Genomic DNA, 27,204 nt, shown 5'->3' with positions numbered 1-27,204 from the left:
TGGCAAATGCCAGCCAATTCCGCCTGGAAACAGAATAGCCTGCCCAAGTCTTGGGTGCCACCGAACCCTTGATTGCCTCAGCGGCCAAACTTAAACCAGTGACCATAAGTGATCCGGGCACCTGGCGCCCTCCTCGTCCGCCTCTGGCAGCAAGCTCCGGAAACGGTCCGTCTGAGAATGGGACAAAGAGTCAGCGATTGTGTTCAATATCCAGGGCGTGTACTTACTACCTTTAGCCAAATATTGTGTTTGAGACACAGAAATACAATTTGACACAATGCTTTAACAACACATAACGAGCTGGATGAAAGACAGTTCAAAGCAAATAGCACACCCCTGTTGTCTGTCTCAACCAAAATGTGCCGATTCGCAAAAGACTCGCCCCACAACTCTAATGCTACCAAAACAGGGAATAGCTCTAGCAGTACTATATTCTTGGTAGCACCCAGGCGTATCCAGGAATCTGGCCAAGCTGCACAGCACCAATGGGATCTCCAAATGGCCCTGAACCCTTTGGAACCTGCTGCGTCAGTAAACCTAAAGTCTGGGGCAAAAACAAAATCATGTTGAAACAAAGATTGCCCATTGTAGGTTTCCAGAAACTGAGCCCACACCTGTAAATCCTCTTTCAAAGAACATGTCAAACGGATGTGAGCAAATGGGGATTTCATACATGAAATAGTCATTGAAAGCCATCGTGAAAAAATGCGACCAAACGGCATGATCCGACAGGCAAAAGCCAAAATACCTAACAATGACTGTAGTTCTTAAAAGCAACTTCCTTTTCCACAGGAAACCCACCAACAAAAATCTCAGCTTCTTAATCTTTGCTTCAGGCAGACTGAACTCCATCCTGAACGTGTCAATATGGATCCCCAGAAATTCCAAGGAAGAAGCTGGTACAAATGTTTTTTTCTCCGCTAACGGTACGCCAAATGACTGTGATAATGACCGAAAATCGTTAAACAAATTTGCACACCACATATCATCCGCCGGCCCAACAAATAAAAAATCATCCAGGTAGTGCACCACACTGTGCACTCCCGACTGAAAACAAACTACCCAATGAAGAAACTTGGAAAAATCTTCAAAATAAGCACGCGATAAAGAACAACCCATGGGAAGACATTTGTCAAAAAAGAAACACCCGTCAAATTGAAAACCCAGGGAGTTAAAAGCCGCAGGGTAAATGGGCAAAAGGCGGAAAGCCAACTTTATATCTGCTTTGGCTAGCAAAGCCCCTGGACCACACAACCTAATTTTCTCAATTGCATCCTCAAAAGTGGCATATGAAACTGAACATAATGACATGTCTATGTCATCATTCAAAGATTGTCCTTTCAGAAATACCAGGTGATGAATAAGGCGTAAAGAATTGTGTTCTTTTTTAGGAACCACCCCTAGTGGTGACAAACGGAAATGTTTAAATGGGGGTTCCCTAAAAGGTCCTTCCACCCACCCTTCATCAATCTCCTTCCAAACCTTGTCTCTCACCACCTGGGGATACTCGGAAACTGATTTAAGGTTGTTCACCACCATGCAACACCCCTGCAAAGGGGGGCAACGGGAAACCCTGCGAAAAACCCTCAATGAGGGCATGAGCCTTCTCCCTGTTTGGGTATAAGTCCAGAATAACAAATTACCTAGGGAGCCATCAGGTTCTATGAAAATCAGATTTTTTTTAAATAGATTTTTTTTATCACATAACATCGTAAACTTGAGGTTATAATTATTGTTGCCCAAGATATTCATAAATGTAATCAACCCTTGATAGGTACCTGACCATATCATGAATACATCATAAATGTAGCGATGGAATGTCACCACATGGGCTAAATATTTTTTAATATCTTCCCTTGCAAAAAGTTTCCTCTCCCAACCCCCCAGGATTGGCATACGATGGGGCACAACGCTACCCCCTGAACCTTAAGATAGTGGGAGAGACCAAACATAAACCCATTTCTCATGAGGATAAATTTCAACAGTTCCAGTATAAACTCATTGTATTTTTCAGCAGTCTGGCCACGTTCATATAGATGCTCTGCCACAACCCTCAATCCCATCTCATGTGGGATTGCGTTGTAGAGGCTGTCCACATCAATGGTAACAAGCCATGCATCTTCTGGAACAGAGATGCTCTCAATTTTTAATAAGGTCAATTGTGTCTTGTGTCTACATATGAGAACAATGATTTTACATGAGGACCCAAATAGGTGTCAATTAGACTACTCGCATTTTCAGTGAGACATCCACATCCAGAGATGATGGGTTGGCCAGGAGGGTTAGTTAAAGACTTGTGGACCTTGGGTAAGTGATAAAAGGTTGGAACTTTAGGTTCCTGGACATTTAAAAAGGTCCAGGTTTGTTTGTCAATCAGATTTCTAGAATGGGGTTTAGCAATAATATTTCTATATTCTCTACAGTAGGATTCGATAACTGTTCGTGAAATTGGTCTATACCATTCTCGATTTTGGAAAATGTGTAGACATATTTGTTCTTAGTTGCCACGGTTCATTACTACGAGATTTCCGCCTTTGTTGGCTGATTTAATTATAAGTTCAGTATTTTTTTTGCAGGGATATTAATACCTTTTTCAATGGAGGAGATAAATTGTCAAATGAAGATTTGGACCAAGTCATTTCCTCCACTTCTTTTGTTATTTGTTGCACAAAGGCCCAGATGGTATGCCGCGTACACACGACCGTTTTTCATGACGTGAAAAATGCAATTTTTTTAAATGGTCATTAAAAACGATCGTGTGTAGGCTCCAGAGCATTTTTCTCGATGTGAAAAATGGGCATTAAAAATTTAGAATGTGCTCTAAATGTCCTCGTCGTTTTTCACATTGTCGTTTTTCACGTCGTGAAAAACGGTCGCGTGTAGGCTTTAACAACATGAAAAAAACGCGCATGCTCAGAAGCAAGTTATGAGATGGGAGCACTCGTTCTGGTAAAACTAGCGTTTGTAATGGAGATAGCACATTCCTCACGCTGTAAAAGACTGAAAAGCTGGAATCGTCTCTCACCAAACTTTTACTAACACAAAATCAGCAAAAGCAGCCCAAAGGATGTCGCCATCTGAATGGAACTTCCCCTTTATAGTGCCGTCGTATGTGTTGTACGTCACAGCGCTTTGCTCGAGCATTTTTTTTTTTTTCACGATCATGTGTATGCAAAACAGGCTTGACAAGAATCACGTCGAAAAAAACATTGTTTTTTCTAGGACATTAACCACTTGCTTACTGGGCACATATACCCCCTTCCTGCCCAGGCAAAATTTCAGCTTTCAGCACTGCGTCGCTTTAAATTAAAATTGCGCGGTCGTGCGACGTGCCTCCCAAACAAAATTGACGTCCTGTTTTTTTCCCACAAATAGAGCTTTCTTTTGGTGGTATTTGATCACCTCTGTGGTTTTTATTTTTTGCGCTATAAACAAAAAAAGAGCGAAAATTTTGAAAAAAAAACACAATATTTTTAACTTTTTGCTATAATAAATATCCAATTTAAAAAAAAAAAAACTATTTTTTTTCTCAGTTTAGGCCGATATGTATTCTACATATTTTTGGTAAACAAAATAATAATAAAAAAATCACAATAAGCGTATAGTGATTGGTTTGCGCAAAAGTTATAGTGGCTACAAAATAGGGGATAGAATTCTGACATTTTTTTTTTATTATTTTTTTTTTTACTAGTAATACGGCGATCTGCAAATTTTGTCAGGACTGTTATATTATGGCAAACACATCGGACACTTTCGACACATTTTTGGGACCATTCACATTTATATAGCGAACAGTGCTATAAAAATGCACGGATTACTGTATAAATGTGACTGGCAGGGAAGGGGTTAACACTAGGGGGCGAGGAAGGGGTTAAATGTGTATCCTGAGAGTGATTCTTACTGTGGGGGGAGGGAACTGACTGGGGGAGGTGACCGATGCTGTGTCCCTATGTACAAGGGACACAGCATCACTCTCCTCTCCCTGACAGGACGTGGAGCTCTGTGTTTACACACAGAGCTCCATGTCCCTGCTCTAAAACTGCCAATAGCGGGTACCTGGTGGACATCGCGGCCGCCAGGCACGCGCATCATATACTATATCACTGAAACTTACGGATTTACCCGATTTCGGTGTTCCGGTGTTCCCAGTGGTAAAAAAATAGATGCTACTTTGGAATCAACTTTGTTATTTATTGACGTTGTCAAATCATTTACCTTAGTAGATCTTATTGTGGGTGCTAAAGTTGAGGAAGAGGAGATAGGGATAGATAAAGGACCTATTAGACCACTAGTTTTACACCCTTGAGTGCCATGTGAACTTTTCATAGAAAGATGAGGCATGTTAAGACGTGAAGACGTTAAGAAGTGAGTTTTTGGGACGAACCACAGGTGATTCATGTTCGCGCGTTAAAACCGGTGCGTTTTTCACATTGTCCGAAACGGATAATTTCGAATCTCTTTTGCGTTTTTTAGAAGATCTCTCATTCGCGATAATATTCATTGAGTTCGGTCTCATATTGATAACACAATAGAGACATCATCTCAAAGGAGCATGATTGTAAATTTGATTCCCATTTGTTTTTCAAAGTGCCATCTATCTTTTTTAAATTAGGAAATATTTGGATCCTTAGTCCCCAAGGGGTAATTTTATTCTCAAAATATTCTGACTTTCTTTTCTACTGATCTCTGAAGTTTAACAAAGGATTTATCCAAATTTACTTTCATAAGGTGTTTAGATGGGATGTCATTCAAGCACTCTCTTGAAGAGTAGGGATGCGCCAATGGTTTTGTCTGAATCCAGTAGCAGTGACATCAGAAGTATAGGAGGATACTTCAGGTTTACTATAGGGACAAGTCTACTGTGCAGTAGGGATAAGTCTGCCTAAGTAATTAAAGGGGCAAGAATGGTGGTGACGTCACTACTCAAATATAGTCACTAACCATATTTAGGCAATAATGTCACCACTATCCTCCCCCCTTCCATCATATTGCTGATGGCAGCTTGGGGAGCTGTCATTTAGTTGGTGGTGTGTGTCAGATCGTCTTCTTTTTTCAGTGAGTTGTTGGGTGGCAGGCATCATGATTGACAAGGGATGTACAATAAGGAACATTGTTGGGTATTTTTATTTTTATAATAAAGGACCTTTAAAATGTCTGAGTGTCTTATTTCTAGGTTACATCTTTTTTTTTTTTATGAGTAAGGGTACTATGTACTGCATACTCATTCACATGGTAGAGGTGGTATTTGGTAAGATAACCCCAATGTTGAGGCATGTGGCCTTGTATGGATTAGGAAGAAAAGGGGGGGCACATGATCATCCCCCTCTTTTCTGGCCAGCCAGGATCCATGCTTGGAGGATTCCTCCTGATCCCAAAAATAAGTACCGTAAGTAGTTCCCCCTTCTGTCCCCATTGTATGTAATTCAGGAAGACACAGCTGCCAGGATTACTGTGCATGCACAAAGGGGTATTTAACATCTCTTCTATGACAGGCTATACGGGGCCCCACAGTTTCTATCATAAGCTCTGCATGTGCAAACTTGACATTTTTCAAGAATATTGGATGTGGGAATTACTTTCACCACAACACACCACATCACATCACAAAATTGTGAGTTAACCCTGAAACACAGTGGTTTCTCTAAACAAAAATTGTACTTTCATTTATTCTTTCCTGGTAAGGTTGGCATTGTTTGTATGCTTTTACCACTCTGTAAATTTCAACATCTACTTGACTTTGTTCTACATTAGACCCAATATAATTTATTAGTGCAATAAGGAATGCAGACAGCAATAAAGCTCAGAAGTATATAATTTAGTGGAATCTGATGAAAGTTATTTAAGTGAGTTTGGGGGAACTGTAACATTACAAATACCCTACTCAAATTGCTGCAATAGAGGCCAATAAACCATTTGTCATCCACATTATGTGGACAGTGGTAGTCTTTTATGATATACAGTGCTATAAGCTTGCCGTTTATGCCCACATCAACTATTACCTTATTAGCGCTATGACTGACATTATAGAATATTTAGGGCCCACTGATTCCTCCTGTATTGAATTGTATTGTAACTATACTGTCTGCCCTCATGTTTTAAAGTGCTGCGCAACCTTGCGCTATATAAATCTTCTTGTATAATAATAATTTACTATTGACTGTCATAGAAACTAATAACAGTATAACGTGTGAAACAAGCTATCCCAAAAATAAGCAAATATTAATTTGTACCTTTGTATTTAAAGGCTCGATTACAAGCTGGCCATGGATATGGCAATACATTTAAATGTATTCTTAGAATTTACAGAAATGAAAATGTAAGTACTTTTCAATTATCATCTACCTTCATTTGAAATACCATTGTATACATCAGTGTATTTCCTATAATAAACCTGAGATTTTAAAACTGACAAAAAAACTAACCTGGTGATGCAGTAAATAAAAAGATCTATTTTAGCAAGCCCAGAACCCATGCTTGTGATGTTTGTAAATTTCAAGTTTATCCACAGGTCAGAGTTAAGATACTCCTTACCTCTTCAACATGATATATTACATTGTATGGACTTCATAGACAGATGTATGCAGTGTACTATGTTATGCAAGGGATGGGCTTAAGTCCTGTTCCACAGTTCTAATACATTTTTTCAAAGCAATGCCTGACTTTGTGGGCTCTTGGGCCACATAGGATGCTGGGAGGTTCAACGTATTGTCTATAGGGGTCACAGTGGGGAACTGCAAGCAAATTCAGTTGTACATTTAAGTTACTTACCGGTACTTCCTGTGTGTGGACAGTAGCCCAGAGGCTACTTGACATTTTAGGCCCTACACATACTTACAGAAGGACCATGTCTCTTTTTAGTCCACCAGCCTATTAGAGTTTCCACCCGGGGAGGAACATAGACTAGTGTTCATCAGGCACAGGTTCCAACAATTTAATCAGAGTCCCGATGCCCACTTCTATAGTATCCACCAGTAATGTAAGTGCCAGGAACCCACAGCACAAAGAGTACTCCGCCCGGACTATTTAATGATTTTCGCACTGTACTCCATGGCTTTTTTTCTGGCAGAACTACTGAAATTCTTAGACAATGCACAGGATCCTACAGGAGGAGAAGAGGTTCCCGGCAGACACTGAAGGCACTCCAGCCCTGGACAACTTTACAGAGAGGAAGAGGCCGCTAAAGAAGAAAGAGTTTAGCTGGCAGTCCAATCTGGCCAGCACCTTGTCAGTGGAGAATTGGAGGACAGCGCGCTGGATCAGGGATGTGAGGTCCATGGTCGGCTGATCAGCATGTATGTAGCTTATCACACAGACAGCTGATCGGGAATAGATCCTGCAGGAGACCAGCCGCAGAGTCAGCCACATACACAGTACTTGTCTGGATAAGAAAAACACTGACCTAGAGAAGGAGTACAAGGGTTCACTGTCCCCTCATTTATTGAACGCAGCGAAACGATTGATCCCCATTAAATGGAGAGACGCGAAAAGTCCGCAAATGTGGGAGTGGATCGACTCCGTAGAGGACACTTATAGGAGAGAGAAATTAAAATACGGGAGCTATAAATACAAGGAAGGGGAAAAGGATATATGGGTACCCTGGTTGGAATTTAAAAAGTCCTGGAGGTTCGCAGAAATCCTGAGAGAGGAATAGGAACGCATTTTTCAATTAAGGGAAGGAGTTCTTATAGTGGAGTCGTGGGATGGTCAAGGGAGGGGGTGGGTAGGGGGGGGAGGGGGGATTTAGTTGGGGAGGGGGGAGATGGGGTGCTGGGTATTTCTTTGTCACGCAGATAAAACTTTTTAAAAATTCCGTACTTACTATAAAAGAGTGAGTTTTAAACGGTGGAAAAAAAAAAAAAAAAAAAACGAAAAAAAAAAAAAAGAAAAAAAAAAAAAAAAAAAAAAAAAAAGATGATAATACAAAAACAAACAAATAAATAAAATAAAATTAACAAGTACAAAAATTGGCATAAGAAATGCACCACAAATGATGCTAAACCAGATGTAGAGACGGAATTATGAATAAAATCATGAGCAAGTCTCTCGCTGTGGTGAAGTCTGAAGTGGCAAAAGAAAGAAAAACAAAAAAAAAAAAAGAAAAAAAAAAAAAAAGAAAAACACTGACCTGAGGGGAGGGGGGATTCTTAGGATTCTTTGCCATCACCTTTGTGTTGTATGTGATGATCGGGAGTCAGGGCCGGAGCCAGCAAAACAATGTCCTGTATATGAACAATAATAGCGTGTCCACTTCATATGTCCTGTCACACTGCCCCCATCATGTCACCCTGCCTGCACCCTGTCACTCTGCCCCCCTCCTGTCACCCTGACTGCCCCCTCCAGTCACCCTGAATACCCCCTCCTGTCACTGATCTGGCCCCTCCCTGTCACTCTGCCTGCCCCTCCTGTCACTCTGCCCCCCCTGTCACCCTGAATGCACCTCCTGTCACACTGCCCCCTCCTATCACCCTGCCTGCCCCCTCCTGTCACTCTGGCCCCTCCCTGTCACCCTGTCTGCCCTTCCTGTCACTCTGCCCCTACTGTTCCATATATATATATATATATATATACACATACATATACACACCCATATGTATTTGAGCTTTGATTTGGGGTGCACAGCCTAATGCAACAGGCTGCACACACCTATGAAGTGGACATTGGGTCTCTGATTAAAGTGTCTGAACCACTTCATAAGCATTAGACTACTGGTGCCAGATAAACATGGAACGGTGCAGAGAAACACAGAAGGTAAATGCTTGAGCACAGGGGTTAAATAGCCCTCTTCCTTCTCTTGGCCCCCAGCTGATTCCACAGAATATACTGGAATGGCTGAACAGCCTTAGGGCTCCTTTACACATGTGGTGCCCTCTGAGGAGCAATCCACATTTGGATCGCTCTTCAGATGGCATTTGACAGGCAGTGAGGAGGTGTTATATCACCTCCTCACCACCTGTTTAACCACTTCCCGACCTCCTCATGTACATATACGTCAGCAGAATGGCACGGACAGGCACATGTACGTACCTGTACGTCCTCTGCTAGACGTGGGTGGGGGGTCCGATCGGGACCCCCCCGGTACATGCGGAGGTCGGGTCCGCTCGGGGAGCGATCCGGGACGACGGCACGGCTATTTGTTTATAGCCGCTCCTTCGCGATCCCGTGCTTCACTGTGTCGGCGCATCGATCGCGTCATTCCCTTTATAGGGAAGACACGATCGATGACGTCATTCCTACAGCCACACCCCCCTACACTAGTAAACACACACAAAGTAAACCCTAACTCCTACAGCGCCCCCTGTGGTTAACTCCCAAACTGCAACTGTCATTTTCACAATAAACAATGCAATTTAAATGCATTTTTTGCTGTGAAAATGACAATTGTCCCAAAAATGTGTCAAAATTGTCCGAAGTGTCCGCCATAATGTCGCAGTCACGAAAAAAATCACTGATCGCAGCCATTAGTAGTAAAAAAAATAAAAAAAATAAAAATGCAAAAAAACTATCCCCTATTTTGTAAACGCTATAAATTTTGCGCAAACCAACCGATAAACGATTATTGCGATTTTTTTTACCAAAAATAGGTAGAAGAATACGTATCGGCCTAAACTGAGGAAAAAAAATGTTTATATATATGTTTTTGGGGATATTTATTACAGCAAAAAGTAAAAAATATTGCATTTTTTTCAAAATTGTCGCTCTATTTTTGTTTATAGCGCAAAAAATAAAAACCGCAGAGGTGATCAAATACCACCAAAAGAAAGCTCTATTTGTGGGGAAAAAAGGACGCCAATTTTGTTTGGGAGCCACGTCGCACGACCGCGCAATTGTCTGTTAAAGCGACGCAGTCCCGAACTGTAAAAACCCCTTGGGTCTTTAGGCAGCAATATGGTCTGGGGCTTAAGTGGTTAAACCCCACAGAATCGCCCTGCAATTTAATGCATTGCACACGGATGCATGTTTTGCCACACTGTGATGCAAAGCATTTTGGCTGTGGCAAGTGTACATCCCCCTCTGCTGCCTTTTCAACTTAAGGGCCCTTTCACCCGGAGCGGATCAGTAATGATCCGCTCCGTGTGTCCGCAAAGCTCAGCGGGGATCCTCCGTAAAATCCCCGCTGAGCTGGCAGCTGACAGGGCGGTCCCCGCACACTGTGCAGGGACCGCCCTGTGTTTCCTCCGCTCTCCCCTATGGGGGATCGGATGAACACGGACCGTATGTCTGTGTTCATCCGATCCGGCAGACGGAAGAAAAATAGGATTTCTTCCGTCTGCAAATGCGGATCTTTGTGGAGGCGGACAAATTACGGGTGTCAGCGGATGTTCATCCGCTGGCACCCGTAATCACATAGGAACCCATGTATGTCCCATTTTCATCCGCAAACGGACGGAGGAAAATGCAAACATACGGTCCTTATGTGTGAAAGGGCCCTAAGAGGAATGGTTGGGTAGCAGTTAAAACACAGCTTAACCTCTAGATTTCTAGATTTCACTCTCCCCAACCACATGTGTAAACTCTGAAGAGTTGGGTAAAGTAGTTATTCCTGCGCTACAGTGGAAACCATGGCCGGGATTCACGTAGAGCGGCGTATATTTGAGCGGGCGTAGCGCACCTCATATGCGCTACGCCGACGTAACATAGAGAGGCAAGAACAGTGTTCACAGAGCACTTGCTCACTAAGTTACGGCGGCGTAGCGTAAATGGGCCGGCGTAAGCCCACCTAATTCAAAGTAGCAAGGAAGTGGGCGTGTTGTATAAAAATGAAGCGTGACCCCATGTAAATGAAGGGCCGAACGGCACATGCGCGCGCATGCTTAGAACTTACGTCGCATATACTCCCTAAGATACGACGGCTCAATGCGTACGACGTGAACGTAACCTACGCCCAGCCCCATTCACGTACAACTTACGTAAACTACGTAAAATACGATGCTGTTCCCGCGCCCATACCTTAACATGACTTACCCCTGCTTTATGAGGGGTAAACTTACGCCGGACGTACGCCTTTCGTAAACGGTGTAGATTACTGCGACGGGCATAAGTACGTTCGTGAATCGGCGTATCTTGCTCATTTACATATTCCACGCGTAAATCAATGGAAGCGCCCCTTGAGGCTAGCGTAAATATGCGCCCAAGACGGCGTAGGAGACTTACGTCGGTCAGATGGAGCCAGAATTTAGGCGTATCTTGTTTCAAGAATACGGCGCATAGATACGACGGCACATCCGTGGACTTACGCAGCGTATCAATATATACGTCAGCGTAAGTCCTTTCTGAATCCCGGCCTATGTGTCCAGAGGGTAAAGGTGCGACAACTACCGTATGGGCCAACCACTACCCACAGTAAGACATGGAAAAAAACAAAAATGGTGTTGCGCTCCAATAGCATAGAATGGTGTATTTTGTAAAATGTATAAATAACCAGAATAGTATAATTGATAAATGAATGTGCAAATATGCAAATAGACTGACTGAAAGATAAAAATCGCTATAAATGCTAAGATAAGGTGCATCCAAAGGTGTACTGAATGAATGTGCAAACAGTGCAGATAAGGGGACTCATAAAATGCATAAATAAAATCACAACGTAAAGATAATAGTATATGCAGTCGCAGAGGAAATCGCAGGATGGTGTTATGCTCAGATCAAAATGAATGACTGGACATAACTGATATACAACAATGATGGATGAATAAAACAGTGAACTGAATAAGAGTGCAAATACATACAAATAGGTGACTGCATAATGTAAGTAAAATCACATCATATGAATGGTGGATGGAACCGCAAGATTGTCCAATTGCAAATTACCTTACGGCTGCAAGGTAAGCAGCTTTCAATAAAACCAATGGAATCACTCGGGGGTAGAGGGGATAGCTCCTATCCGTCCTTCCTGTGGTATGGCGCCTAGGGGGTTAAGGCTTCCTTCCAGGCTGGGTGGTCAGCAAGGTAAGACAGCTCCAAAGTGTGTCACCAGGCAGGGTAGAGAAAACATAAAGGAAGCTCTCCAGTGTAATATGTTTTAAACACTCAGCGGTTTATTCAAACATATAACAAACAGGGTACTCACATTTAAAACAGTAATGCAGTGTATATCAGAAACGAGCAGTGAGCTCACAATGTGCAAACGTCACTTCCGGTGTCCTAGTGTCTGACGCGTATCGTCACTGTCACATGACTTCATCGGAGATGTTTTCTCTACCCTGCCTGGTGACTAGGGATGAGCTTCGAGTTCGAGTCGAACTCACGTTCGACTCGAACATTGCCTGTTCACCTGTTCGGCGAACAACGAACAATTTGGGATGTTCGCGGCAAATTCGAAAAGCCGAAGAACACCCTGTTAAAGTCTATGGGAGAAATCTAAAGTGCTAATTTTAAAGGCTAATATGCAAGTTATTGTCCTAAAAAGTGTTTGGGAACCTGGGTCCTGTCCCAGGGGACATGTATCAATGCAAAAAAAAGTTTTAAAAACTGACGTTTTTTCGGGAGCAGTGAATTTAATAATGCTAAAAGTGAAACAATAAAAGTGAAATATTCCTTTAAATTTCGTACCTAGGGGGGGAGTGTGAAGTTAGCATGTGAAATATTGCATGTTTCCCAGACTTAGAACTGTCTCTGCACAAAGTGTCATTTCTGAAAGAAAAAAAAGACATTTAAAACTGACTTGCGGCTATAATAAATTGTCGGCTCTGGCAATTCAGAGAGAATTCGTTCATAAAAAAAAAAGCGTGGGGGTCCCCCCAAATTCCATTACCAGGCCCTTCAGGTCTGGAATGGATATTAAGGGGAACCCCGCCGTCAATTAAAAAAAAATGACATGGGGTTCCCCCCAAATATCCATTCCAGACCCTTCAGGTCTGGTGTGGATTTTAAGGGGAACTCCACCCCAAATTAAAAACAATGGTGTGGAGTTCCCCCAAAAATCCACACCAGACCCCTTATCCGAGCACGTTAACCTGGCCGGCCGCAGAAAAGAGGGGGGGACAGAGAGCACCCCCCCCTCTCCTGAACGGTACCAGGCCACATGCCCTCAACATGGGGAGGATGTCCCCATGTTGATGGGGACAAGGGCCTCATCCCCACAACCCTTGCCTGGTGGTTGTGGGGGTCTGCGGGCAGGGGGCTTATCAGAATCTGGAAGACCCCTTTAACAAAGGGGACCCCCAGATTCTGCCCCCCCATGTGAATTAGTAATGGGGTACCAATTGACGCAAGGGGGAAGACTGGGCTTCCCCAGTGACGTAGCAGAGGGTCCGGGGTCACATGACGGGTGGCCCCACCTCCCCTATATAAGAAATGTCAAAGCTCCAGCCACGTCATTCCGCTGGGCTGTGTCCGGCGGAGAGAGGCGGCCTCCGATGCTGTGCTCTGGAGCTCTGGATGCCAGATGATCTTCTCATCGCTGGACCGGAGAGGAGATCACCCGTCGCTGGATACAGACAACGTTGGAGCAGGAAGCCGGGACCGAGTGGATTACCACCGCTGGATTTTTTTCTTTTTTCTTAATAAAAGACCATTTTCTACGGTGTGTGTTTTTTCCAACTATTTACACTTTCTTCGTGAAATGGTAGGGGTACAATGTACCCCATTACCAATTCACATAGGGGGGCCAGGATCTGGGGGTCCCCTTTGTTAAAGGGGTCTTCCAGATTCTGATAAGCCCCCCCGCCTCCAGACCCCCACAACCACCGGGCAAGGGTTGTGGGGATGAGGCCCTTGTCCCCATCAACATGGGGACATCCTTCCCATGTTGATGACATGTGGCCTGGTACGGTTCAGGAGAGGGGGGGCGCACTCTGTCCCCCCCTCTTTTCTGCGGCCGGCCAGGTTAACGTGCTCGGATAAGGGGTCTGGTGTGGATTTTTGGAGGAACTCCACGCCATTTTTTTTTTAAATTTGGGGTGGAGTTCCCCTTAAGATCCACACCAGATCTGAAGGGCCTGGTAATTGAATTTGGGGGGACCCCTACGCTTTTTTTTATTTTTTACGAATGAATCCTCTCTGAATTGCCAGAGCCGACAATTTATTATAGCCGCAAGTCCGGTTTTAAATGTCTTTTTTTCTTTCAGAAATGACACTTTGTGCAGGGACAGTTCTAAGTACGGGAAACATGCGATATTTCACATGCTAACTTTACACCCCCCCTAGGTACGAAGGGCCAGATTCACTTTCCGTGAGCGTATCTTTAGTCGGGCGTAGCGCATCTCATATGCGCTATGCCAACGTAACTTAGAGAGGCAAGTACTGTATTCACAAAGCACTTGCTCCCTAGGTTACGGCGGGGTAGCGTAAATGGGCCGGCGTAAGCCCGCCCAATTCAAATTTGGAAGCAGGTGGGCGTGTTGTATTACAATGAGCAATGACCCATGTAAATGAGGGGCCGAACGAATGGCGCATGCGCCGTCCGTGGACGTATCCCAGTGTGCAAGCTCAAAATCACGTCGGCTAGAATGCCTAAGATATGTCGAACACTGCCTACGACGTAAACGTCACTTACGCACAGCCCTATTCACGTATGAGTTACGTAAACTACGTAAATTTCGACGGTCGTTCCGATGTCCATACCTTAACATGACTTACCCCTGCTTTATGAGGGGTAAAGTTACACCGGACTTACGCCTTATGTAAACAGCGCATATTAATACGCCGGGCACAAGTACGTTCGTGAATCGGCGTATCTAGGTTATTTGCATATTTTTAATGGGAACGCCGAATGCGTCCAGCGTAACTATGCGCCTATGATACGCCGGCGTAGGCAAGTTACGTCGGACGGCTGAAGCCATGTTTTTGGACGTATCTCGCTTTGTGAATCGGCGACGGGGCACATTTGAAATTACGGCGGCGTATCTGGAGATACGCCGACGTAAATGCTTTATGAATCTGGCCCAGAATTTAAAGGAATATTTCACTTTTATTGTTTCACTTTTAGCATTATTAAAATCACTGCTCCTGAAAAAAATGCAGTTTTTAAAACTTTTTTTTGCATTGATACATGTCCCCTGGGACAGGACCCAGGTCTCCAAACACTTTTTAGGACAATAACTTGCATATTAGCCTTTAAAATTAGCATATTCGATTTCAAACATTCGAGTCCCATAGACTTTAATAGGGTTCCAAAGTTCACACAAACGTTTGGTGTGTTCGCAAGTTCTGGTGCGAACCGAACAGGGGGGTGTTCGGCTCATCCCAACTGGTGACACACTTTGGAGCTGTCTTACCTTGCTGACCACCCAGCCTGGAAGGAAGCCTTAAGGGAGTTGTAAAGGAAAATGTTTTTTCACCTTAATGCAATCTATGCATTAAGGTGAAAAAACATCTGATACTGCCAGCCCCCCCCCCCCCAGAGCCCCCCTTATACTTACCTGACCCTTCGAAAGTCCCGCACGCGGTCCCGTGATCCTTTTTGCCGCTCAGCCTGGCTGCTGATTGGCTAGAGCGGATGGATTAAGAGCAGCGCAGCCATTGGCTGGCGCTGGTGTCAATCACATCCAGTGATGCGGCGCGCCGAGGGGCGGGGCCGAGTAATACAGAGAGCGGCTATGGCCGCTCGCTGTATCACGGGAGCGTGCCCGCAATTAGTGATTACCATGGCAGCTATCACATGACTGTGGTGGCTATTTGCGCGGAGGACCAGAGACAGCCGCCGAGGGACCCCAGAAGACATGGATCAGGGTCATTTTACTAACTCCTCCCCTTTACAAATGTTTCTTTGGCAATAACTCAACCACAGAGATGATCCCCCACAAAGTTTTCTATAACCTGGGATCCTTACATGATCTATTAACAATAAACAAAATACAGGAAGAGAAGCAGAGTACTTTTTTGGGACCTGGAGGGGGGCCTCTCTGATAGACACAGAGAGGGCTTCTGCTAGAGAGTCTGTTAGAAAGAGCCCCCAGACATACTACAGACATGATACAGGAGATCGTCAGAGACTGCAGACATGATACAGGAGACAGTCAGAGACTGCAGACATGGTACAGGAGACGATCAGAGACTGCAGACATGGTACAGGAGAGGATCAGAGACTGCAGACATGGTACAGGAGATGGTCAGAGACTGCAGACATGATACAGGAGACGATCAGAGCCTGCAGACATAGTACAGGAGATGGTCAGAGACTTCAGACATGATATAGGAGACGGACAGAGACTGCAGATATGGTACATGAGATGGTCCATCAGACCCCTTTCACACTGGAGGCATTTCTCAGGTGCTTTAGCGTTAAAAATAGCGCCTGAAAAAAGCATCATCTGCAATCCCAGTGTGAGAGCCCGAATGCTTTCACACTGGGACAGTGCAATGGCAGGACGTTAAAAAAAATTGAGGCGCTTTAGGAGCGGTGTATACGCCGCTCATAAAGTGCCTCTGCTCATCGAAATCAATGGGCAGTGCCTGTAAAGCACTTCAGCACTGGCGCCTCTGAACCCTTTATTTGGCTGCTAGTGGGGGTTAAATGTACCTCTAAAATGACGGTAAAGCGCCGCTAAAACTAGCAGCGCTTTACCACAGACGCCCCACACTGTCAGTGTGAAAGGGCTCTTGGTACATCTCAATAAACATCACATCTGTAGATGGACTACTGAGGCGCAAGAATGGGCAGGGGCAATCTATCATGTCATAAAACATCTAGAGCAGGGGCAGCCCAGAGCTCGTGTAAAGGGATGCTGGGGATGCCATCCCCCAGCACACTGAACACTGTGACAAGGAGAGAAGGAGGGAGGGGAGAACCCCCACCTCTGCAGGCACCTGGGTGCAAAGCACCCTGTGCACCCTGCCTAGGATCGGCCCTGCATGGAGCGCTCGACAACAGCTGAGAGTTTCTGGAGCCCTGAAGTCACCCACAGGCTCACATGGCCCAGTTGTTGTTGGTGCACCCATCTTTCTGATGAAGACACCACTTACTGAAATGGGGGAGCTGGAGGATCATGTGACCAGACTTGAGCAGACAAAAAAAAGGAAAGTATACAGATATTTTTTAAACAGGGTAGGCAGGATAGGTAGGAGGAGGGGGAGGGAACATTTTTAGGAATAGTTAGTGTTATGCCGCGTACACACGACGTGAAAAATGATTTTTTTTTATGTCATTAAAAACGATCGTGTGTGGGCTCCAAAGCATTTTTTGCGATGTTAAAAATGGCCATTAAAAATTTAGAACATACTCTAAATGTTCGCGTCGTTTTTCACGTTGTCGTTATTAACGTCGTAAAAAATGGTCGTGTGTAGGCATTAACGACGTGAAAATAACGCGCATGCTCAGAAGCAAGTTATGAGACAGGAGCGAGGGGAAAGGGTATATCCGCTCCAGGTGAGAACCCAGACGAACATCCACCGTTGCAGATAACTCAGGTGCAGGCAATGCACTTAGCAAAGCAGGAACAAAGATTGTCTGTGGACAGCCGCACTCTGAACAAATTGTAGCCTTTATTAAAAGAAGGACAGCACTACAAGTCACAGCAAAGTAAAATAAAACCCAACTGCTGACGCAATTCGCACTGGAACTAGTGCTTAGTCATAGCTCAGCTATGACTAAGCACTAGTTTCAGTGCGAAACGCGTCAGTGGTTGGGTTTTATTTTACTTTGCTGTGACTTGTAGTGCTGTCCTTCTTTTAATAAAGGCTACAATTTGTTCAGAGTGCGGCTGTCCAGAGACAATTTTTGTTCCTGATTTTCATGAGACGGGAGCGCTCGTTCTGGTAAAAATAGCATTCGTAATGGAGATAGCACATTCATCACACTGTAACAGACTGAAAAGCGCAAATCGTCTCTCACCAAACTTTTACTAACACGAAATCAGCAAAAGCAGCCCCAAGGGTGGCGCCATGGAACTTCCCCTTTATAGTGTTGTTGTACGTGTTGTAGGTCGCCTTACTTTGCTAGAGCATTTTTTTTCACGATCGTGTGTAGGCAAGGCAGGCTTAACAATAATTGGGTTGAAAAAAACGTTGTTTTTTCTAGACCATTAAAAATGGTCGTGTCTACGCAGCATTAGTCTTGAATTCCACTTTAATTATAAGTACATTTGCACTTACAGTTTTCTATAGTCCCCTGAAAAGTCCTACAAATACAAATGTCACTAACGTCCACCTAATAAGCTTTCTGTGATGGTGTGGCACACCCATTGTAGGCTTTGCATGCTTGCACAATATTGGGATGAAAATTTTAAAAAAATGTTGGAGGGGAAAGGCTATAAGCATTGTCACTGCTGATTCACTAGCCTGTAGCTTGTCAATTATCATCAGGCCACATCTGGTCCTGCTAACTGCTTTCTTGACAAATCTGCCTATGTTACTGAAACCCTCCTACTGTGAGCTGCAGTGTCTGGGAGGGTGAACAAGTGAGAGACAAATGAGGAGGACTTGGCTCAATCAAGGAAGGAAAAGGAAGTTTTTATTTACTTTATGATCCATCCCATAGTAACTGGATCTGGCAGCTCCACAAGCCAAAAAAAGCTTTAAATATTTAAAGTTACCTTACCCATCTATCCATGTCTCTGTGATGTATTTTGTTGAGAAATCTCTGTGAAAAACACCCCTAGCAGTTCTAGCCATGGTGATCTTGAGTAGGGCCGGTGATTTGTGCAGAATTTACTTCCTAGAATCTATATCTATATGCTCCTATGCAATAAGCTGAGAATGCCCCTCTTCCCCTCCTCCAGATGAAAGATGAGAGAAATGCCCATGAAGACTCATGGGATGTATAATGTTATTTTGGCCTAGACCAGAAACCAGGAAGCAACTGAAATGTAAAAAAAAAAAAAAAAAAAAGTTAAAACAAGTAAATATAATATGCCTATTTACTAATGCTAGTAGCATAAGGATGTAAAATAGTTAATGTTGATTTAGAGAATAAAGTTCAACTTTAAAATGTAATAGTATGTTATGTGTGATCAGTGTTTTTTTTTTTTTTTTAACTACTGTGACACTGTCAACTATACAACTAGAGTTTTGATAAGTTATAGCATCTACAGTATCTGTAATACAGAAAGCATATTACTAACATAAGCATATCACAAGAACGGGTATATATATTTTTTTTGGCAAATAAATTAAAAAGCAAAAGTTGATTCATGTTGTAGTATTGTATAGGGGCATTTACTAAAGCGGACCATAGATGGATTCCCCCAACAATGTAGTCAGTGTTGATGGGGGAATCCTTCCCTTGGAGCCATTGTGTTTTTATTGGGGGGCGGGGGAGGTGGGTGCAGCCATTCCTGCTGGGAGTACACAGTGGTTATTGCAATAGTCGTGTGTAAAATCCGACAGGCTGATTGTGCCCAAGTTGATCGATCGGTCAACTTGGGTACATTTAGGTAGATTCAGGTAGATTGGAATATTTTTAGGGCGGCGTAGCCTAGCCTGTTTAGGCTACACCGCCGTAAATTAACCAGGCTAGTAGTGATTTTCAATCTACTTACCTGCTAATCTACGGCGGCGTAGCCTCAAACGAGCGGGCGTAAGGGCGCCTAATTCAAATGACTTGGAGGGGGGCGTGTATCATGGTAATGAGGCTTGACCTCACGTTTTTGACGTTTTTTTACACTGCGCATGCGCCGGCCGACTACATTTCCCAGTGCGCATTGCGGCTAAGTACGCCGTACGTGCTTATTGATTTTGACGTGGACGTAAACGACGTAAATCCCAATTTGCGGACGACTTACGCAAACAACGTAAAAATTTTGAATTTCGTGGCGGGAATGGCAGCCATACTTAACATTACTATTCCACTAGAGCATAGCTCTAACTTTAGGCAGCCTATCTCTTACGGAAACAACGTAATTCGACTGCGTCGGCCTGGCGTTCATTAGTGAATCAGCGTATCCCCTCATTTACATAATCTACGCCGGCCGCAATGGAAGCGCCATCTAGCGGCCATCAACAACATTGCAATCTAAGATAGGACGGCGCAAGCCGTCGTATCTTAGATATGTTTAAGTGTATCTCTGTTAGAGAATACACTTAAACATAGGTCGGTGCAGATTCAGAGTTAGGTCGGCTTATCTGTAGATAAGCCGGCCTAACTCTTTCTGATACTACCTAATTGAGCCTGTCCATACATACTGAACCGGCTGAGATTCAAACTGTCTATGGTCGGCTTAAGTTGGAGCAGGCAATCAATCCGTTTTCTAGCTTTCATTTTCAAAGCTTGAAGTTGAACAAGTTGAAGTTAGAAGCTGATGAGGTTACTATGCACAGCTGCACCAGTGTCTGTCTGCTCTAGTTCTAGTAAATCCTCCATATTGTCTTTGTATTTGTTAGATGTACTTATGTCTGTTATCTGATTTCCAAGACACAGTCAAGTAAAAGTTATTTATATTGCTTTTCTGACAGGTTGCTGGATTCTTTAAAGGAATGTCATTCCCTTTGGCAAGCATAGCAATTTACAACTCTGTAGTTTTTGGTGTTTTCAGTAATGCACAAAGATTTATTAGCCAGCATCGACCTACAGACAGAAAACGCTCCCCGGACATCATAGACTTAACTATCGCCAGCATGTTAGCAGGACTGGTTTCTGTTGGGATTGGTGGACCTGTTGACCTGGTAAAGATAAAACTACAAATGCAAACACAAACATCCCTCCCAGGTAGGATAATTGGTAATTAATGTTGTCTCTAAACTGAAATAAAAATAGCTTTGTATTATTAATAATATAAAACACTGAAATCATAAATTGTTGCAATACAAGTGAAGGCTTTAATATGACAACATGAATTTTAAACAATCAAGGCATTTAGTTGACTTGAAGTCAATACTTATTCTACTTTGAACTTCAAGCACAATCAAATTGTTGGTAGCATAGATATACTGTTGGTGCAGGATGGGCTTGGCTTGGACCTACAAAGGATTTATAAGAAAACCTATTAACTGTTGAATTTATTGTCTTATCCTTTCTACTATGTTTGCTGGCTTTAAAAAGGTTTTTTGTTTTGCTATTCATACTTACCTAGGTGGATGCAGAATCAGACTGATGCTGCATCTTCCACCCGTCACCTCTTCACTGAGAACCAAGCCACTGAACACTGCCGATGGCTCGGTTTTCTCACCTCCCCAAGCAGAGAGCTGCTGATTTTCAGTCAGCAGCTCATCTGCTCTGCCCCCTACGCTCACTGGAGCGCTGAGCTGTGAAGGGGCAGGGAGCGGCTGTTTTCAGCGGTTCACTGAGCCGCTGAGACTGCCATCAGTCCAGGCAGCTGACGGATCCAGACTTCAGAAGTCTGGATGACACGATGCCTCGACTGATCCTGGTGACGTTACCAGAGAGCGAACTTCAGACCGCTCTCAGCTCAAAACGGGTCACAGGAGTGCAAAACAAATTGCACTCCTGTGGCCCTTAGGAGAAGCCCAGCCTAAAAAGCTTAGGCTGCACTTCTCCCTTAAATAATAATTCCAGGTATGCCATGTTTTACAGCTTGATCCAGCTTGGACCAATGTAACTATGCATATACCCTACCTGTGAGGTCCCTCTAGAAGCTATAAATCACTTTAATGAAAACTACTTTACCAGTGATCTCCACTAATTTACGAGTCTCATGCCAAGCGGCCGTCCTGCTGCATTCTGAACACAGGAGGTAGACCGCTCAGCACGGGCACCAATCAGAGAATGCTTTGAATGAAGTGCAAAGTGTGATATCATCCCCCCCCCCTAAAGCTCCTCCAATCAGTTTTTTTTTTGCATTTGTTGAGAAATTGCAAAGCATTCTCTGATGCCCGTGCCAAGTGGCTGAACTCCTGTGTTCACTATGCAGCAGGACAGCTGCTTGGCATGGGACCCAGAAGTAAGTGGAAGTTACTGAAGTAGTGGTATGTACTATAGTGCTTTCCAGCTTCTAGAACGATCACACGGGTATACTATATGCATTGGTATTTTGGTACAATCTGAACCCATTTAACTATGTAAAATATGCCATACCTGGAAAAAAAATGTAAGACTTATTTTTCTCCATCTGTCCAAGAGTAAGAAGCATCAGTGCTCATCAAAAGAAAATTGAGCCTATGTGGATTTTTCAGTCTTTCCCTGATCAGGTTCATCCCTAAACCTGGTGGCTGATTGCTTCTGCCTGCCTCTGAAAGAATGTTCCAGAAATAGTGTATTTTTTTGTTTACAAAAGCTTTATTTGGAAGACAATGACAAGACAGAGTAACTTTGCTTACAATATGAAACCATTAGAGGGGTATAGCATTATACATGGATTATACAGTTGTGGGGTAGCAATCATATGGCAATCAGTGTCATACAGAGTTGGAGGTAAGGACAGTATACTCTTTAATGATGATTGAATATTACTGGTCTGAAGGCATTCAGTAGTGTAAACAAGCATTTATTTTCTAAGGCAGTGACCAATAGTTCCATTTATTGTTGTATGTTTGCATACTATCCAAGAGAGTGTGATGGATTCTCTCAGACAGTCTGAGTGCATCCATTCTGGATAAAACTTGGGACCATGGCAGGTTATCTGATTTCCAGTTGCATGCTATCATCCATTGAATAGATCCAACTAGTGAGTGGAGCAATCTATTACAAGGTTGGGGGATATTAGGAGCATCTGCAAACAGTAAGCAAATCAGAGGTGAAAGCGTAACATTACATCCTGAGGAGGATTCTAGTCTGTTGGTGGCAGCTTGCCATATGGGTTTTAGGAGACTACAGCTCCAAAATATGTGAAGGTATGAGCCCTCCTCTGGACATCCTCTGAAACAGGCGGGGGAGGTGGAGGGATATAAGGTGTGAATTTTTGCGGGTGTCATATACCACCTAGTGAAGAGCTTCAACGGGGATTCCCTAAAGTTAGTAGAAATGTTACTTTTGCGTAAGTTGTCAATCATTTTATACCACGATTCTATGGGGAGAGTGCAGACTAAGGGCCAAATACACAAAGCAGATGCGCCGACTTATCTCGAGATTTCTAATTTTACACCACGCGTATCTTTGCGCCCGATCCTCAAAACGAGATACGCCTTAAAATACGTTTTTTCCGTCCTACCTAAAATAATTACACCAGCGCATCCTCGGACGCAAATTACGCTAGTCACGCCGCTGTTTTTGATAGGCAAAGATGCAAATGAGGGAGATAGGGCGATCCACATAATTAAGTGTGTGCGCCGTAGATTACGCCCTGTGCGCACCTGTTAGTTTCCCTGCGCAAATTTACACGTTATAAAAGCAGCCCTAATTTTACACATGCTGTGTAAAGGTCTGCTGAAGCAACAGCATTGAGGAAGAGCTGAGAACACATATTTGCTGGACTTCAATCTGTCTGCCAACATGCCCGGGCCATCCATGATCCTAACGGCACTCGCTACTTTAGAGGCGCAAAGAAGGAGGAGGGCACAGGAGAGGGTATACCGCCCACGCCGAGATCTCTTTGGCATGCCTGCTTCTGAGGTCTATGGCAACTTCCATTTCAACCGGGAAGCCATCCTTGAATTAACCCGAATCCTGCAGGATGATCTCACCACCCCAACCCAACGATCCCATGCCCTGCCACCTCTCATCAAAGTAATGGCAACACTGCAGTTTCTTGCCACTGGGTCTTTCCAACGAACATGTGGAGGTCTGGCTGGGATGGCACAATCCTCCATGAGCAGGTGTGTCCATCAAGTAGTCCCTGCAATACTGCGGCGCATGGGCAATCAATTTCAAAAACCCACCCAGGAGGACCAGCGATTGAAAACCATGAGGGACTTTTACTACATTGCCCGATTCCCACGGACCATCGGGGCCATTGATTGTACCCATGTGGCACTACAGCCCCCCCATGAGACAGAGCACCTGTTCCAGAATCGGAAGCACTGGCATTCCATAAATGTCCAGGTAATCGTAGATGCCCATGGCCTCATCTGGCACGTATGTGCAAAATTCCCTGGATCCTGCCATGACAGCTATATATTCCGGCAGACCAACATCTCCAGAGATTTGGAGTTGAGTGTGTATGGAGACAGCTGGCTGATTGGTGAGTGACATGGGTGTCAGGTATGTCCCCCCCCATGATGCAGACATCACGAGGGGCACATGCATGACTAACATCCTCCTGTTTTTTCCCTTCCAGGTGACTCTGGATATGCCCTGGGACCACATATGATGAACCCATTCAGGAACCCCCAAACCCCAGGAGAGCAACGCTACAACGAGGCTCACATACGCACCCGGGCAGTTGTGGAACGCACATTTGGGCTGCTGAAGTCCCGCTTCAGATGCCTGGATAAGTCTGGGGGTACACTGTTGTATTCCCCAGACTTTGTGTGCCAGATCATCGGTGCATGTTGTATTCTGCACAACTTTGCCATGAGAAGGGGACTGGAGATTGGCATACGTGCTGACCTGACCCCCGACCCAGGCAATCCCCCCCTAACCAACTCTACCCGGTCTGCTGAGGGCACAGCAGCCAGGAGACGCCTCGCAGAAGGCATCTTTTCACAGTAAACGCACATGAATAATGTCACAATGAGAATGTTTCTTTTCACAGTAAACGCACATGAATAATGTCACGATGAGAATGTTTCTTTTCACAGTAAACGCACATTAATTATGTCACAATGAGAATGCATGAATGCACACCACTGTGGTCCCTCACATGCACATCGAATTGGATTAGATCCAAGTACCCCCCCCCCTTTGGTACTTGGGAGCAGTAACGCCACGCCACGGCTCCAATTATGTCACTTTGTATTCATACACCATTCAGGAACCTGGGATCACTTCTCCCTGGTCCTGGGGATCCCTTCTCCACCAAAACTGAGGGTGACACCCTTATTTTATTAGGAATGCCACCCCCCCACATTCACACATCATTCACACACATAAACCAAATCATAAGTACAGTATAATAAACAAAATCATAAAAATACATTTAAAAAAATAAATAAATCAAAAGTACCCCTGCAAATTAATTCCGGCTGCGAGTGCTCCGTCTGGGCTGCTCAAGGGCACGGCCACGGCCACGGCCACGGGCACGGGCAACTAGAGGATCTTCACGGGGGGGTGTTAGCAGGGGAGGGAGGATCTTCACGGGGGGGGTGTTAGCAGGGGAAGAAGGAGCCTCCCCTGGTGTCTGTCCTCCTGCTGGCCTGCCCTCCAAGGCCACTGCTATCCTGTTCAGACAGACAGTGATGGCAGCTGTATTGACCTGGCCAGCCCGGGTATTGTCCTGCACAGCCTGGGTCAGGGCAGTCACCTCCTGGGCCACGCCTGTTGTGGCGGTCTGCAGGGACCACAAACATGTGATGACCCCCAAAGAGTTTGTGGCCACATCACCGAGTGACTCCCTCATTGCACCCAGGCTGTGCTCCATCTTGGTCAGAGTTTTTTTTATCTCACCCAGTCTGCAGACTGGCCGGCAGACGCTCAAACACCCCCCTGGTCTCCTGGGTCGCCATCCTGCCTGCCCCTGAGGCTTGTGGCTCTGGAGGAGGGGAGAGAGTGACCCTTGTGGTTTGCAGCCTGTTGGGGGAGGAGTGGGAGGGGCTACCCCTGATGGTGGCCTGACTGCTGCCAGCCTCTGGGGTAGGCTCTGGGGTAGCCTCAAGGGTATCCTCAAATGTCATTATATCAGAGGCCAGAAGGATTTCCCTGCCAAGCTGCAGATCTTCTTCTTCCACCCCCTCATCCTCCTCCCCCTCAACCTCCTCCCCCTCATCCTCCTCATGAGGGGAGGTTTGGCCACTCCCCTCCCCTGGGGACTCCTCAGCAGCCTCTTGTCCTTGGGGTGGTGCAGCAGCCTGGCCTGATGGCCCAGCATCCTCCTGGCCTGATGGGCCAGCAACCTCCTGGTCATCTGTGGAGGACACCAAACAATCACAGGTTTGAGGATCCACACACTTGGCACATCTTCCCTTCCCCCACCCACACATGCTAATCACCAGATAGAAAATCAAAAAACTTACCTGGCCTCACAGGAACATCAGAGTCAAAGCCACGCAGGCCCACCACCTGCTCTGGCTGAAAACACCAGGCCACTGCCCATTCCTCCTCAGTCAGCCAGATGGGGCATGGTCCCCCTCCTCCAGTGCCCCTCCTATGGGCAGTGAGCTTTGCCACCTTATTGCGGACCACGCTCCTCAGATCATTGATCTTTTTCTGGATGCCAGCGGGGGTCCTCGCCTCCCCCCCCCGCCGCATTTATGTGATCCGTAATTTTTTTATATATCTTCTTCCTTTGGGCCGGGGAGGTGTTCCGGCTCTCAGGCCCATGTAAATATCGCCCGTATTGGATGATATACCTGGCAAGGATTTGCTTCTCAACATGTGTAAAATTAAGCTTCCTGCGCTTGGGAGCCATCACAGACACCACCCAGCAACAAGAAAACTCACAGGACAAACAAACAAAAATACACACACAACAAACAAACAAAAATACACACACAACAAACAAACAAAAAGCAAAACACACAAGCAGACAGCTACTACAAAGTCAAAAACAAACACCCAAAAAACAAACACAAAATCCAAGCAGAAAAAAAAAACACTTAGCAGAAACAATCAAACAAAAAATACACTTAACAGAAACAAACAACAATTACAATCTAATACTCCTCCAAAACTTCTCTATCACACACAACTCACCAACAAACACCGACAAACATTCAGAGCAGAAGCAACTTGCTCTAGGAAGGGAACACAGGGAAATACTTTTGCAAGGGAAGTGTGTTTGACTGGGGCTATTTATACACAGGGCGATCCTCAAACTAAGTATGCTTGGCCTTTTACCTATCTCACTGATTGCGCCGAGCAAAGTTCTGCACATGCCCAGTGAGCAGCAGATTTGTGCGCGCATGCGCAGTACGGCCGGCCCTTCATTTGCATGGGGTCACGGCTCACTACAATGAAGCACGCCCACTTCCTTCCCACTTGCAATAACCCCGCCTTACGCCTCGGAATTTAAGTTACGTAAGCGCAATTTTGTGCGCAAATGCGCTGTGGATACGGCACTTACGACACCAACTTAGGGCGCCGTAACTTAAATGACATAAGTTTGGAAAAACTTCTTTTTCGCCGCTGGCTGTGGATTTGGCCCTAAATCCTTTTCCCAGCGGTGCATGGGAGCAGTTTTTTCAGGTTGGTGAAGATTGTTCAGGGATTTATATATACAAGAAATAAGTCCCTTTTCTCTGGGTGTATTGAGGCAAATGTCCTCAAAGGTGGTGTGGGGGGATGTAATGGAAAGGGAGTAATATTCAGCGTAGTAGTTCTTAATCAAATTATATTGATTG

At 44.8% G+C, this 27,204-nt stretch overlaps 1 protein-coding gene across 2 annotated transcripts in view; it reads left to right on the top strand.

The window, feature by feature from the left end:
* SLC25A48 (solute carrier family 25 member 48) overlaps window positions 1–27,204 on the top strand; it is a 183,057-nt gene that overhangs the window by 5,617 nt on the left and 150,236 nt on the right. For both annotated transcript variants that reach the window (XM_040344745.1, XM_040344744.1), the window contains exons 3-4: window positions 6,245–6,316; window positions 20,329–20,581. In XM_040344745.1, the coding sequence (XP_040200679.1) occupies window positions 6,245–6,316; window positions 20,329–20,581 (325 nt within the window). The remainder of the gene's footprint in view (window positions 1–6,244; window positions 6,317–20,328; window positions 20,582–27,204) is intronic.

Source organism: Rana temporaria, chromosome 3 (assembly GCF_905171775.1).
Source record: "Rana temporaria chromosome 3, aRanTem1.1, whole genome shotgun sequence".
Lineage (NCBI taxonomy): Eukaryota > Metazoa > Chordata > Amphibia > Anura > Ranidae > Rana > Rana temporaria.
This window is presented reverse-complemented; position numbering and strand designations above follow the sequence as displayed.